Raw genomic sequence first — 15,845 nt, 5'->3', positions numbered from 1 at the left:
GCCATCTGTGCATCCGCTGTTTTTATGTTTTTCAAGCGATCATATCCGGCGCAGGTGTCGTCCATATGTCATGTTCTTTCCGCTCATCCTCTCCTTGTGCAGTCTTTTTTGCCGCGTACTATCGCCGTCGCTTGTCCGCTATCCTACAGCTGGACCAAGCATATGTTCAAGAGCAGAGCTAGTCTCTGTAGATACTAAAGTAATACATGGCGAGGACGCCTCGCAATTCTCCCTGTTTGAGCCAGCAGTTGATGCTTTTGTCGCTTGGTACTAAGTTTACGGCTACACGGGCCCTGCGAATGAAATCTGGCTTAACCTCCAGCCCAAATATACGTTCCAACACTCATCCTGAAACCCATCCGTGCATTAAATAATTGAAAAGATGGGGTGGCCGCTCGTCGCTGTTCTACACCTGTCAATGATATTTTAAACGACCAATAAGCAAACAACTTTCCTTGATTTCGTTGTTGTTCGTGTGTGTGCGCCACTTTATACACGAAGCGAAGGCACACATCCGATACCCGTAGGTCGGAAACTTAGCGAAAGTAATTTTCAGATGTGTGCAGTACCGACGCAAACAAACAGAAAGCCTAGACTGAGCCCAGTCGCAGTTTCATTTTTACGATGCTCTCCTACCAAGAACTAGTTGGGAAGTTACTTCCTTTAGTTGACGGCACATTGGCGGACGGAACTAAATTTGGAAAAGCTGAGCAAGAGGATCCACAGGAGCGAAGAACACGTTTGGCGTCTCTTCTTCAGTGTGAACACGCATAAGAAGCAGGGCCCTTTCAGGGCAATTGCTTTAGAGAGAGGGGCTCGTGACAAGTAGAAGCTAGTAAGTTCTTACAAGTCTATCTTAGCAAGCTACAAATTTAAGTCCCCTTCAAAGACAGCTCTGGGGACAAAGTAGTTGAAGCGCTCCGTCAAGAATTGCGCGGTGCGAACAGTGGCTTATAGGTGGATATTGAAGAACTGTTCTATTCAGTGCCACACAATGAATCTCTTGTTGCAGTTCGTGAGTACATTGACTTGCCTGACATTGTGGCCTTTCAGAACGGTTGCGGTCTTAGAGTGAAGGCTCTTTTATCATTACTCCCCTTTTGTCTGAAATCTACTGTTATTAGCTTTCAGCAAAAAAGTTATGTCCAGAAACGAGGTATTTGTATAAGCTGTTGCTTAGCGCGCGTTTTGTGTGAAATCTTATTGGCTAAATTCGGCCGCGAGCTAAACTACAGTGTGAGTAATGAATGTGTGGCTCATTTTTTTATATATTTGCCGATGATATCCTCCCCCTTTTAGAAATAAAGGAAGATAACATTGCTGTTATTGGTGACTAGGCACTGGAGCAGTTTTTTGGCATCTGAAAGTAATAAAAGTTACCTTTCAACTTCCACAAAATTACCCGCTTCAGTGTTAAAATTTGTTTATTTTTAACATGAGACCCGTCTATTTGACCTAAATTCCACTTTCAAAAAAAAGTTCCTTAAAATATCATTCACCTTATTCGAAACCATTTTAAGCGTGGCATTGATTCCTTGTGGTTTAGTTCCGCGCTTTTAAAGTCAGGCTTTTCAAAGTGGTATCCTGTTTCGGATTTAACGTTGAACGCCTCAAGAATGCTGGCCATTCTAAATCAGTGCTCACAGCCGTCGTGCGTAAACAAGAAAATACGGAACTGGTTTGTAGCAGTGGCGTAGATTGCAAGTTGAAAAGGAAATAGGTGGTGCCTTAAAGTCCACCGCGTATCTCAACATTTACAAGGATAGCAGAAACGAATGGTTGGGGCGTCGCTTTCAAGTCACCTCTAAACCTCTCCAGATTTTTTGCACTTTCGAGCCGGAGCGAAAAGTAACCGGCTTGCAGTATCGAGCAGGTTAAATGCGAAGTTCGTTGGCTGCAATGTTCTTGTTGTCTACAAAGTTCCTCTAAGCTGTGGTCGTGTCTCTATAGGGCAGATCAGTCACTGCTTCAATGAACGTTGAAGGCAACATGCTCTCTAATTTATATCACTCAAAACAACCCACCTAACGGTTGTATAAGTGGCCATTTTCGTCTACTTTTCGAAACCTCTGAAGTTTTTGGCCGCTCTGATCGAAAGCTAACAAGGAGGTTCTTGAAACGATATTCATTCGTAAGTTTGGAAGCGATAAGTGCGTGCGTGACATATTGATTTTATTGCTACGAAAAGGATCCATTTTGCTATTGCTGAGCAATATATTTACTGTTGCCGTTTGAAGGTGGCAGACGTGCTTCCGGTTTTTTCCATGTTCCTTTGACCACTTTTCTGCATGCTCCTTTTTTGTTTCGTAGCACCTAAATTATTTTAGCTCAGTTTAACTTCATATCAGCCGCCTCCTGAATTTAGTAAATAACTGGGCATGCGCATTTGATTCCTCGAGCATGTCGTTTCGCTTCCAATTTTTTATGTTACAAGTTAGCACTCATTATGTGTCTCTCTTATGTCTTTGTTTCTCCCGCGCTAAGGCCCCTCAAATTACTTTTCAATTCCGATGATTGTTGAAGGCAACATGCAACATGCTCTCTCGACAAACACGAATTTTTCGCCAACAAGAACCATAAAGTACGCCGCCGAATTTTCTGGAGAACGGTATCTTTAAACCCATCGCTTTAAAAAACCCCGTGCGCCACCCCCTGCGCTGGCACATGCACTGATTAGGTGTACGTCTTAGAGCGAAACTAAAATAAATAGGAGCCAGTACCGTGGATATCAGATTAATGAAGAGATAAACGAGAAATATTTTGTATGATTGCTTTATTTTACGAACTATAGAAATCGTGCTCCGCGTCTACACTCGATGGTGGCAAAGCGCGAACGTCCGACCACCACGGCGCTTTGCCGATAATTGTGTAGATAAATACAGAACCTAAATACGAACGATCGCAGCAACAAAGCAAATGCACACAATTTCACTGACGCGGCACAGACTATTGTATAAAAACGCTTCTCTCAATGTAGCTCGCGAATGAGCACAAAAGTGTAATATAGTTCTACTAACGTCTACGTTAGCTTGGAATTTCCTCGTTGTATCCAGTTTTCCAGATCTCTATATCTGCCGGTAGAGTTTTCGCAATAGTTGACTTTCAGTGCGCCCTAAGCTGCGCGCAGTCATTGTTAAAATGTGCTGAAAAAGTGCGCCAATCGTCTTATATTAACCTTATACTTCCAAAAACACGCCTTGCCGTTGTTGCTTCCTGGAGAGCTTGACATACCGAACAATTGTGGATAAAAGCATTCTTGAGCGGGAAACTGTTTATGAACAAACTTTTCTCATGAAGTGTAAAATTACACTATAAAATTGAATACATCCGCAGATCACCCGACGGCAGTCTTGTACTTTCGTTTTATTAATTTGTCTGCTGTTGTCAGTAGCGTTGCCCACTGGTTTTCTGTGGCAGATTTAGGTGTTCGATGCGATCGATGAAAAAACTTGCATCGGACAGTAAAAGAAAGGTTTTACTGTATATCAGTAGAATGGACCATTACCTTCAATATTTCTATAAAAGTGTCTTACAAATTTTCAATATTCAAATTTTTCATTCGCGAATGCCGGACATGTTGCTATCAATGCATAACCTTAGAAGCAGTTACCGAGATGCAGCCGAGTGGATTGTGCAACTTGCTGCGACTGTAACCGAATGCTTACAGTTCAACAAAATACCGTTATGTGTTTGTTACTATTCAGACCAGTCACGGTTACACAGCAGGAGTGGCATTCGGCCGCAGATCCCTAGAACGTGTGACTGAATCTAAAACTTCGGGGTGGCCACAATTTTATGACGGCGACGTCCAAGGGCGCATGTCTGACCTGCGGTGTAGGCAAAACACGTGAATTTGTAGAAGAATATCACGATCCCAGCTCGATGTCATCTCATGGCTCATTTGAAGTTTAGTTAAACACCGGAAACAAGGGTTTTATAACGAGAAGTTCTTCATAGATCGTATTACAGGATAGCCGCAAGCATGATCAGTCGGCCCGGTGTGTCACCGCAGAGGAAAGGGTAGAGGAAGAAGAAAGCAAGAAACGTCGGCAGCCCCGAGGATCCGGTCTTTAGTCTTCGCGGTCAAACAAAACATAGGCGTTGTAATGTAGCTGCAGAAGCGCTAGACGGAATCATCAAAACTAACACACACTGCTCCTCTAACGAAAAAACCCAACAGCCGTGCTTACCAGGCTTGATTAGTTAATACCGAGCTTACCAAAAAGCTACCAATTTTAGGTTCCTATGACAAATTCCAGCTGAATTAACCGCGTGAATGCATCCTTTAACCAAACATTTTTTGTTAATCTTGATTATTTGCTTTATTTTCGCTAGCTCAAATTATAGTCATGATGAAACGGCTTGCCTGCGTGGCAGATCATTGTTGTCAACCTTCAGCCTCATGGAAGCCCTGCATCAGCCCACAGATTCATAACATGACTACCTTGTGTCTTCAGCGCGATAAAAGCCTTCATCTTTTCGATGTGTTCTGGCTTGAAGTAGTTCCTCCAGTCACCAACGACGCCTTTTCGGATGAATTCACTCTTTGCAGACGCCATGCGTTTTTTACTCAGCACTTTTCGGTAGACCTCAACCGATTTCAATGCCTTCTCCGGTGGGAGAGCCAGCAAACTCGGTATGATAGACTTGATGCCTTCGCTGAAGGCCTTGCGCATGCTTGATGCGCTCACCATGTCAGTGATCTTAGCGTAAAGTGCAGCGTCACGACGCAGCTCATCGCCATGCTCGTTTCCAATGAAGTCGGCTATCTGGAGCACTGACGCTGCCGTGTCCTCTTTCAGTCCCTCGTAGGTGATCAGGAGAACATTGGGATCATTTCGATGCTCGTACCATGACAGAAGGTGGTCAAAGTAATCTCCGCAGCTGACCTTTCCCTGGACAAAGACGTCTAAAAACATGTCGAAAGTGGCATCGGCATAGTTGTAGACGGGCGAATCCCGGACGTGGTGGAAGTAGGACACGCAGCAATCGTACGGATTCCGTGTGACGTAAATATACCTGAAATGCGAAAAAGAAACAGAAAGAGCGGTTGAAGTTTTAGCAAACGTACCTAACATTTCACATGAGATTTCTAAAGACAAAGATTAACGAATATTTAATATTGAACAGTAGGTTTTGCAGCCACAATGTCTACAATGTCAGGGCTTTTCTTTTCTGTGTAGCAAGCACGGCAGTGGGTGGCAAAAGTCATGTATCGCGTTTGCTTTATAATGGAAAAAAGTTTGGCACAAATAAACCATGAGCAAACTCGGCAGAAAGCCCATGCGTAGCTGCACATGGCTTCTCTGAGAAAAAGTACTGAAATCCTTTCCATGCTGGTTAGAAATCCTAAGGGCTGTTATTTACTCCAGATGTCTCCGAACAAAAGGGAATCTTGCATTTGCGCAGAGAATATAGGGTCTTCGCCGCCCCAGATGTTCGACCAGTAGGCTAGTAAAGAGTATACCTTTGCCTGCAAACAGGCTCAAACTATGAAATCTGTGCGGCAATTAAACTTAATAAACTATTCTACGGGCTCATCGCAAACAGTTTTTTTTCGTTGAGGCATGCAGGTGATTCTTCCGGTAAATCTACAATCTTATCTGCCGCCCCAAAGTGCACGTGTTACTGCTGCTTTCAGGGTAACTCTTCACTGCATGGAAGATTTTGGAAAATACAGAGTGAACAACGATTGCGAAAGTAAATAACGTCAATCATTGCGCGTAATAATATAACGCAGCTCTGATTATAATCGTCCTTTATCTTTGTTACAACAGAAACAGGTCCAGAGTTTATGGAACGTAAATCTTTTAATTGAAGTGTGCGTGCATGAAAGACGGCTTCCAGCTGGGTGTCACGAATTAAGACTAACACAAATTATAACCCCATTTTCTTCTAAGGCAACACCGACAATGACGAGTATGATGTCTTTATGAATAGCAGAATGACAGGAAAAATGAAAAATGCTTGAAGGTATATAACAATTATTAGCGAGGTTAAAAGGAGATTGCTTATAAGTGCCTCTGTGCTAGGTGCCTGCGTCTTGCGATCAGCACCGTATATTCAAACATATGGAGAGCTAGCGGCGGCACTGTTGTTTCCTGCGGTGGGCGGTTCAGTTTTAGTGCGTTCTTAGAACTGCCACCAGACCAACAGATTGCGCAGTCTAGTTTGAAGAACGGTGTTTATGAGCCAATGAAGCAAAGGTGGCGCAGTGTGGGACTAGGCGAAACATCGACGATTCTCAAAAAGAGTGAATTGCTCAAGCGCCTGCCAGTTTTTGGGGTGTATGTACGCCATGACAATATTTTTTTATGGCGACAAATTGTAAAAGATGTCGCATCCACGCACGGCGGTAGACAGATAAGTGCGTGCGCTCCGTGCAACGCTCACGTTTAATGTAGCTTTATGGTGGCCGTTTGGAGTGATGTTTTCCTCCCCCTTCGTTGTCTATTTAATGTTTACGGAGGAGGAGGCAAGACATCCTTATTTACACATTGTTAAACTGGACGTATTGAGCAGGTGGATCTTAAAAATTTCCGGAAGCCGTTCCCAGGGCTTCGTTCGTCACCCGATCGACCAGCTATTTGATGTGAATGGGGTAAGAGTTTGAGAAGAGGGCTTTGTACTTGTCCATGAATAGGTCGGCGATCACGGTGACATTAAGGGTGATATCAAGAGGAGAGTTATACAGATGTCAATAATTTGAATCCACATCACCGCAAACAAACGAATCATCGCTCCGGGCTTTGCGCACAACAAGGATGCTTGAAGTGCAGTTTTATTTTCCCACATTTGAATCTATCATCTTCGGTTTCTTTATTTCTCATTGGTATGCTGCCCTTTTTAAGCTTACTGCTTCTATCCTGCTGGCATTTATGTACGGAAGCGCAGTAAAATTGGGTGAAATTCAAAGTAAGCATTTGCTTTTGAGCACTTAAGACCATTTTCATTAAAAAATTTCGAATAAATCGACCATGCAGATTATGTATTTTATTATTGGTAAACTGAGGGCAATTGCATCAGCTCATGTCCTTATTTAACATCGATTCTACGGCTCTTTCAGGTTATGCTGATGTTTGTCCGGCAGCAAAATATCCATTTATATCTAAGAAACTTACATTCCATATATACATGCTACTGGCTTTTAAAGTCGGGGCATCTACATCGCAAAAAAGTTAGTTAATTTGCGCAGTTAGGCCAAATATGAATTAGGTGCGCCTGCGCTGTGTGGCAATTGTCTTTAATTGTGTATCGTGCTTATCCTTTGTTATTAATGATACTGCTCTTTGAATAATTTTGTATATCAGGCGTTTTTGTTTGTGTGCTTGCACTCCATAATGGAGCACAGTATTTACCAGACGGAATGGTTATTACAGCCGTTCTATGCATGCATATCAGTCACTGCTCCCATTCTGCAGAAAATCAGGCGTCGCCGGTGGTGTCGCCATCTTAGGTTGTGGTGTGAGCGGAAAGGAAGGTTTCTCACCCACCACCTACGTCACGTGACCTCGCGAAGTTACCACAACCTGCAAGGCGTATATACAGTATTGAACAAAAGATATGATATTTTCCTAGTTGCTATCTCTGAAATATTATGATGCAATAACTTCCTCTTGTTCTGTCAGAAGTTGTTGGGGGCATAATTTTTTGCCTTCAGGACATTTTTTTGTCATTTCACGGGCGCTTCACATTGTTTCATTTTCTATGTGCTGTAATTTTTTTTTACCTTACTTTCATTTTCAAGCGAGATAGTCTGCGATTACATGTATTACTGCACCCTTTTATAAGCAGTGGGCGCACTGCGAGGTTAAGATAAATACAAGACAGTTTAAATGGCAATTAACCACGGTCAGAACTATGGGGTGAAACACTATCCGCTTTCACTGGATTGCAGAGTAGCCCGGTCAATTCCTTCACAAGTTTTTAAAACATATAGGTTCAGAAGAAGTTTGGTTTCCCTATCTTCGTCGAAGCCACCTCAGTACGACCAACCGAATTATCGAGAAGGACATTGTTCGCGCCAGGCTAAAAATCTCTGCAACAACTGTTATCGACATTTCCAAAAATGTGGCCCGCTTATCGAGATCTACAGTAATTTCATTAACTGTGAAGCGTCAAGTGAAATGTGCTGAACTAAGCGACAGGACCCCAGCTCGAACTTCGGGTATGCGCGTGACAGAAGCATTTTTAGTGTTTTTAAGAGACACGGGTTTGGTGGACATTCTTTGACAATCATGTGTGTGTGTGTGTTTTGAGTGCGTGAGTGTGCTTTATTTAACCATTCATCTTTTCTTTTTCTCTTTTTCTCTTTTTTTTCACCATTCCCTTCTCTAATCTTCTCTTCTTTCACCTTCACCTGGAGTAGCATGCCAGGCAGACAACCAGGCGGACCTCTCCTGTTCCAATAAAGCCCTCCTCCTCCTCCTCCTCCTCCTCCTCCTCCTCCTCCTCCTCCTCCTCCCAGCTCCAACCTTACACATCCGTGAATAGAATTGGGTTACCAGGATAATGTAGGTTCGAAAAACTGAAATATATCTTTATGTTCACTAATGTATACATGCACCTGACAGCTTGCCACGCGCCCATCGTGGTAGGTGCCGGAAGCAGTCTTTAGCTAGGAAACACAAAACGGCTAAATGCGGGGAACTGCCACTATAAGCGCTAGCTCACTAAATACTGAAGGGGACATAACAGCTCCGTCTTAAAGGTATAGCGAGGTAGCGTATTGGTCAACACCCATATATGTGGAATCGGTCGTGCTTTACACTAACAGATCGCGGGGAGCCCTCATACGGCTCCAGACGCAGTGGCGCAGCATTTGAGCGAAACTCCGCTGCCCAGCGATAACAGGTGCTGGCACAGGTGGGGCATATGTGACCCAGGATGCTCTTTCAGAGCAACCTCGACCGGCCAATCATTAATTAGACTGCAACATGCCACGGTGGTCAGATTGCTGACAGTCAGATAGGCAGGTGCTGATGACATCAGAAGGTCACATGACCTGCCACACTAGGTTCGCCACAAAGGAAGAGGCTTCGGACGAAGAAACATAGGCGAAATTTGACTTTTGGGTCATAGTTCTAGCCCACTTTACTATTTTTCTTTATTAAACCAGCATTCTACCACAAAATATGAAGCGTAAATCATTGCTTTCGGGAGCGTTGGCGTAAAGAATGTGCGGACTTGAGAAGCAGCATAGCAGAGCTGTTTAAACTTGAGCGCGAAAATATGTGTAAAGGAATAGAATGCGTTAAAGCAGTAAACCGCTTTACCATTCCAGTAAAGCCGGTTATATTTTTAGAATAAATCGATATTTAAGATGAGGCCCAAGCTGCAGAGCAATTGGTTCTATTTTCGCATTTCAAAAGAAGAAACTATACGAACTTCAGGCTTCGCGTCTCACGCAGTATTAGACTTTCAGCCGCCTTTGTCGCAGACGCTTTCGTTTTCCTGCCAGTGCTCTGGCTGCTCGGAGTCGATATGCTCTTCAGAATTTGAATCTCTTGTCGCATTTCAATCGGCGATTCCTCCTTTCCGAACATAAAAGATGCTGTCAATGGACGATCCGGATTGAAATCCTGTGTTCTTAATGGCAAAGAAATTTTTTTTCTCTTTCGTGGATTCAGCCCTGGCGACCAGATCGCAGGTTGGAATGCGCTATTAAAAATGGTGTCCGCCTAGCTACACTGCCTAGCTTTGAAAACATGTGTGCGGAGTTTCAAATGCTTTTATGGCGGTTGGAGTATCGATGCTTTTCGTTAAAAAATCGTGCCGTCATCGTCGCTGGTGACGTCCACGAAGGCCGCCCCACCCCCTAAAGAACGGCTCTTTATTGCACCTGGCGATTTAAAAACTGCGGAAACTGTCACTGCCGCATCTCCCTCTCCACCAAGCCCACGTCTCTGCACATTTTGACTGCTTACTGCACCGGTCTACTCCAAAATTGCGAATGCCGCAACCGAGCACCACAAATCCAGTCCACCCCCAGCCCATGGCATGGCTGAATCATACGTTAGCAACACCTATCCTTCAACAGCCCTCTGCAGATTCCCCCAGCGATAATAAGAGTATAGCGGAAGAAACGCAGCAGATATCCCGCAAGCCAACCCAAACACGCTAAAACACTGCAACATCAGGAACAGTAGCGGAGGCAGGATGTCTCCCACTAGAGGTAATTGCCGCCCAGGAAACTATGCGTACCCATCTCCGCCATGTCCTGCAAGGGAAGAAGCACTTCCTACACCGTGTCCACCTAACTCACAGCAACTCTAGCTTTGGCCAGGCAGTGCAGCTCCTGCCCCTTCCTACTATTAATCAGCCTCACAAACTACTACCTCTGGCCTTTCCTCCATGGACACTCTCTCCTCTAAAGGTGAAGAAGTCTGTTCCAGGTGTGAATGCAAAGAGCCGCATGCCACAGGCAGAACTTCTGCAAGCTACTCTCGCCTACTTAATCGAAGAATATACGCAGCACACCCATATCTTCACCGATGGTTCCACTACTAAAGAAACTTCTTCTTGTGGCCTTTGTGTGCCCTCAACAGGCCATGCCCTTTCTTACCGGCTGCAGCGGAGGACCTCCTCTACAACAGCTGAGCTTCACGGCATTAAGGAAGCTGTTTCTTACATCCTGCGCCGAACCGCCGGCCGTTGGGTTATCTTCACTGATTCAAAAGCATCTCTGCAGATCCTGGCCAACCTGCTGCAGAAAACGAATCACCAGCCAGTTTCCCTGGACATTGGGTATATCCATCATTTAGCTATTGCCGCAGGCCACTGCATAACATTTCAGTGGGTACCTGCTCACTGTGGCATTATGGCTAATGAAAAAGCAGATGAAGCGGCCCGTAAGGGCCATCAACATCAGAGATACATCCGAAGTTTTCTCACGAAATCTGATGCGTCCCAAATGGCTAAAAGTTTTGCGTACGAAGAAGCGTATCGGCTTTGGAGTTTGCCGACACATCAGTACCAATTTCTTCACTCAATCGATCCACATCTTAGATCAAGACTCTCACCCAGAATTCCTCGACAACTCGAAACACTTTATCACCGACTTCGTCTGAATGCTGCATATACAAATGGCCTGCGATACCGTTTTGGACAAATGAACAGTCCGCATTGTGACAACTGTGCTTCGATAGAAACTGTGGAACATATCCTGCTTGAGTGCCCTGCGTATGCTAACGAGCGTGCGTACTATGAACATTGCATGCAGAAGCTCTGCCCAGTGCCCCTAACAATGGACAAAGTTTTAGGCCCCTTAGCCTGCTTCAGGCAACAGAGACTTGCAATGAACTTTCTTTTTACATATTTAAAAGACATTGGACATTTCGATAAGCTCTAAATTCACTTGCAGGTTACCTTCATGCATTCTTCTTGCAGTGAACTTCGTCAGCCCATTCTTCGGACTATGCATTCCATCATTCCATAGGTTACATCAATACTCGCCACTGCATCCTTAGTACCCATTTCATGGCTGCATTTTATCTTCGTTTTTTTCCACCTCTTCCACGCTGCTCTGCTTCAGTCTTTATCTCCCAAATTCCCCTCCCTACGCAGAGTAGCATGCCAGCGATATTGAAACGCCGGCTAAATTCTCTGTTTCTTCATTAAAGAGTCCAGTTTTTCTCTCTCTCTCTCTCCTAAAGCGTTTTGCAGACATTCTCACTGCATGTGTACATGTTCAGAAATCGCCCACATTCCAGAAGCTAAATAAATAGCTTGAAAATGCCTGTAGCCTTTCGGTAACGGTTAACGTGCGGTCAGTTTTTGTGAATAAGCAAATGTTCACTTGTAGGCGCAGTCGAATAATTGGAGGACTAGGTTAGAAAGATTTGGGAGTAATAAAATATCTAACGTGGATGGTATGCTTTGGCGAGGAGGAATAATGCATATATATGGAAGCTAGCATTTAAAAACAGCAATACGCGACGTTAGTCCATGCCTCAAAACAAAAGCATTTCGATATATAAGAACAATAGGCAATGATAATCGAGTCGGCTAAAGAGAAATAAACGGAGGTCATGTTATCTTTCATAAGTAGTCGAACTTGCACAAAGGGCATATCTTCTTAGATATCTGTTGGAAAGCATCATAAATAGTTGTAGTGGCACCTACTTGCTTTGCGGGTGATATGGCTGCCGGTTGAAGGGGAAGTGCGTTTTTATGGCTCCTGGACCAGACATTCGGTGCACCGACTCGGCGCCCAGAAGCTCCATGAACGGAGATCGCAGCATGAAGTCAGTGTAGTCTTCCGGAGGCTGGCCCTTGTTTAGGATGCAGAATGAAATATACTGGGTCCACGTTGTTCCGCACTTAGGGTAGCTGATGACGAACAAGTCTCCGGCCTTCGCCTTGTAGTTGAGCGCCGAGCGCACGTTGTCGTCATGCAGGAAGTCGTTGACGAGGAAACCGTCCACGAGCTTGCACATGTTGTCCAGCATCGTGGCCCTGAATCGTCTCGACGGTCGCTGAAATAAGGAACACTTCGAGGGTTAGCGTCCAAAATCATCTTCTGTAGATTTGGTAGTGCCTCAACCAAAGAACTCGCTCTTCGATAATGGCATTTTCCCCTTCATTTCTCAGTTTAATGATAGGAAACACCATTGCAAGAGAGGAGGGGCAAAAGTAAGAGGCGACCGTAACATTGTTGCGCTTTTTGCCTCCTACGTTTGCCCCTCATAATAAGTGCTTGCTTTCTTACCACTAAAGATTTGCTCTTCCTGGGCCCACTTAACCTCATAGGACCGGTTAAACCTTCTCTAAGTTTATTGATTTATTTATTAAAAATACAGTTAGCCTTTTGCGCTGTTACAGTGTCGGAATCAGATAATTAAAACAGGAACAGAAAGGAGCAAGTTCCAAGTTACGCAGCATACAGGGTGGGATTCAGTAAAATAAGGAATCCGATGATTAAAAAAATACCAAAAAGCCGATAGCAACACATGTTAAGACAATTTAGACAATATAGACTTCGAAATTTTTCACAAAATTGTCTGTTTATGTGGTGTCTATGAATAATTATGAATGCAGGTTATTCCAGTCAATTATTGTTTTAGAAAGAAAGCATCCAATCATGTTGTGCACGTCATAATAACATAAGGGTAATTATTACGAGGTGGTAGTCTTCCGCGAGGTAGCAGATACAAGCCAGTATTTGGGTCTATTTTCTTTCAGTAGAGTTGATGAAGGAACTTCTGTCGGGATACCTTTCTTCTTGTGGCCCATGCTGGATGTTGTGCCCGAGCAAGCAGAGCTGTTACGGATTGGCGATCTTAGTAGGCGGAAAAAATAAATCCCACTGCAATCCTTCCAACTCGTTTCAGTGCATGAAGCACCGTTGTTGAGTATCCCAGGTTATAACCGCGTATTCCAAAGATGTCCGTATTATGGTTTTATAAACGTTCATTGAGTGGGTTAGCGTTCTGTAGCTTCCTTTTAAAATACCGAGCTTGCGTTGCGCCGAGCCGCAAATACGGTGCTAAACTCCTGCTGCCATTTGCAGGGGCACTTTAGGCTCAGATATATCTGTTAGCATTACCAATTTCCTGGCGACCATTTTAAACAGACCATCGCCTTGGCGATGAAAGAAGCAGTATTCGTTACGATACTCGTCTGTCGAAGACCGTTTGCCACGAAGAAATCGTCTCAGAAGTGATCGTTCTAGAAAAGCAGGATAGAGGCGTTTGTGCTTATCTGGAGCACGACAAATGGTGACAAAAGACTGCTCTTTATTGACCTGCCATTGCACAGTTAAACAGCGCAACTGGCAACACGACACACAGCTCAGGTTACTATTCGCGGTGAATTGAAGGTTACTCTTCGCTACGCGGAGGAGCTTTGCTCTACGTTTGCCAAGTTTTCGAATTCCGGACTGACATTTCTTTAACGCCCCGCTCGGTCACCTAGCCAATTGGGTCCTCTATGGCCTACTCACATGTATCGCATCAAGAACAGGCTTGTGTTATGCTGCCGCACGATGTCACAGGCGCAGCACAACTCAGTTAATGTGCTGAACCTCAGCCTAAAAATTCACCACAATGAATGTATTACACATTACAATTGCAGTGCTGATGGCGCGACATAAGAACACGGGTATTTACCTCTCAGGACTTGACAATATAAGTGCAAAATAAGCACAAAATGACATCCTAATCACACTACACTTTTTCCAGTGTATCGAAATGTTTTTCTTTCTAATAAGACTACGCCTGTTACATCGCTCGACGGTATGTTTGTTTCGGATCGCACATGTGCACTTTACGCGTACAAGTACGTGCTCGCTGCTAGTGTGCTCTTGTGTCTTTTTTTTTTATTTCGTACTGTGAGGTTTTATAAAACGCGGTGCTTGGCGCTTCTACACCAATCAAGGTTATAAAAAAGTAAACAGATACCAATAAGTATTTCAGACATGTCGCAATTTTTCGTGCAGCTGCCCCAAATTTTAGGACCAGAAGATGGGTAGAGAAACCTAAACGTAGAATTGCTCTGTTAGAAAGGTACCGGTACGAAAAGAACAAAAAAGGAAAAAATGGCTGTTAGACATTACATCGATTCAGATCTCAGAGTAAATATAATGAGGCGTCTAGAAAAAGCAGTAATATATAGGTTTATATGAGGGTTAAGGCAAAGGGTTTGTCTACCAGTTCACCCAGTTATGCAAATGATGATGACGACGAAACAAAACATTCTTAGCGCTATGCTGCATCACACTTTTTGATTAATGCCAAAAGCCCGCCAGGCTTGCGCGGTGAGCATTGAGCTAATGATCGCATATTAATATTCTTTCAGACGACATCGAAGAAGGCCGACCCGACGTGCATGCGGCCGCCTGCTTTTATGCAGAGGACAACTGCACTGCTCTCACCCAGATGGCAGAAAACTATGGTGGTGTAGAGGTTCTCGATAAAACGCGTCACGTTTAAGGATGCCTGTTTCATATGCAGCTGATAACGATGCAGCTATGCTCTAGAAGTTGACATTAGAAGCTCTCAAAACGGCAGCACGAGCGGAATCCAGCAAAGTAGACCACTGCGGACTTTCTAAAGAAGCCATAACTTTTGCGGAGTGCTTCACTACATTCGAAGGCTATCACCCTTTGTCCCTTCTTTGCTTACTGATCTGTTTTCGTAGAACACTGTGTTAATATTGCACTCTTGCTATTTCATATATGCGCCAATGTCTAAAGGCTTCAAGGTTTTATGTTTCTACAACTTTTTTACAGCACGGTATATACCTGCACCATGAGCTCACCTGTTCAAATCCTGGGGTGGCGGTTTGGCGTCTCAGCAGCAGGAGCCTGCAAAAGCGGGTTAAAAGCTATCCGTAAGCACACTCCACTCACATCCGCTGGGAGGTTGGCTATGACTAAAAAAAAAAACCATGGTTGCGCTGAATAAAAGCACCACAACATTGGGCAAACGGAAACGACTGAACGAACGCCCGGCCTCAACAGCTGCACGATGGAAGGACAAAAAAAAAGTTCGCCTGGCTTCCTGTCGGAGTGTTTGGACGGATGCAGCTCGGGTGATTGCAGGCAGCGCAAAAAACAAAACAACCGTAAAGTAGTCAGATGAGATGGAGTACTGCGGATTTCAGCGGTGCAGCCATTAGGTTGTTTATCAGGGAGAATATTTGGACCGAGTTGTGGACATGACATCACCAGGCGCATAGTGGCTGCTCCGCATTCTAAGCCCTACGCATCATTTTTCTCTTTCGAAAGCCACAGAATGAGAGAATAATGGCAGGATTCGAGGAGTCGAGAGGAAGATGAAGCCTAGATGAAGATATGAAGTTATCAGTGAGGTTAATTTGTAAACTATACGCGCTGATTGACAAAT

At 44.2% G+C, this 15,845-nt stretch overlaps 1 protein-coding gene across 1 annotated transcript; it reads right to left on the bottom strand.

Moving 5' to 3' along the window:
• Positions 1-2,565: 2,565 nt before the first annotated feature.
• On the bottom strand, positions 2,566-15,367 carry LOC144132531 (sulfotransferase ssu-1-like). Its single transcript, XM_077665012.1, has 3 exons — positions 15,259-15,367; positions 12,124-12,476; positions 2,566-5,019 (listed from the first exon to the last, which is right to left on the bottom strand). The coding sequence occupies exons 2-3, from the start codon at positions 12,447-12,449 to the stop codon at positions 4,401-4,403; spliced, it is 945 nt and encodes a 314-aa protein (XP_077521138.1). The 5' UTR covers positions 12,450-12,476; positions 15,259-15,367; the 3' UTR covers positions 2,566-4,400.
• Between the last annotated feature and the right edge of the window lie 478 nt (positions 15,368-15,845).

This window comes from Amblyomma americanum, chromosome 5 (assembly GCF_052857255.1).
Source record: "Amblyomma americanum isolate KBUSLIRL-KWMA chromosome 5, ASM5285725v1, whole genome shotgun sequence".
NCBI lineage: Eukaryota > Metazoa > Arthropoda > Arachnida > Ixodida > Ixodidae > Amblyomma > Amblyomma americanum.
The sequence above is the reverse complement of the archived record's forward strand: the minus strand, read 5'-3'. Positions and strand labels throughout refer to the sequence as shown.

Excerpts from the sequence above, each read along its gene's own strand:
- LOC144132531 (XM_077665012.1), bottom strand. The coding sequence starts at position 12,449 with ATGCTGGACAACATGTGCAAGCTCGTGGACGGTTTCCTCGTCAACGAC. Across the intron at positions 5,020-12,123 it reads CCATATCACCCGCAAAGCAA|GTATATTTACGTCACACGGA; the intron begins GTAGGTGCCACT and ends TTCGCATTTCAG.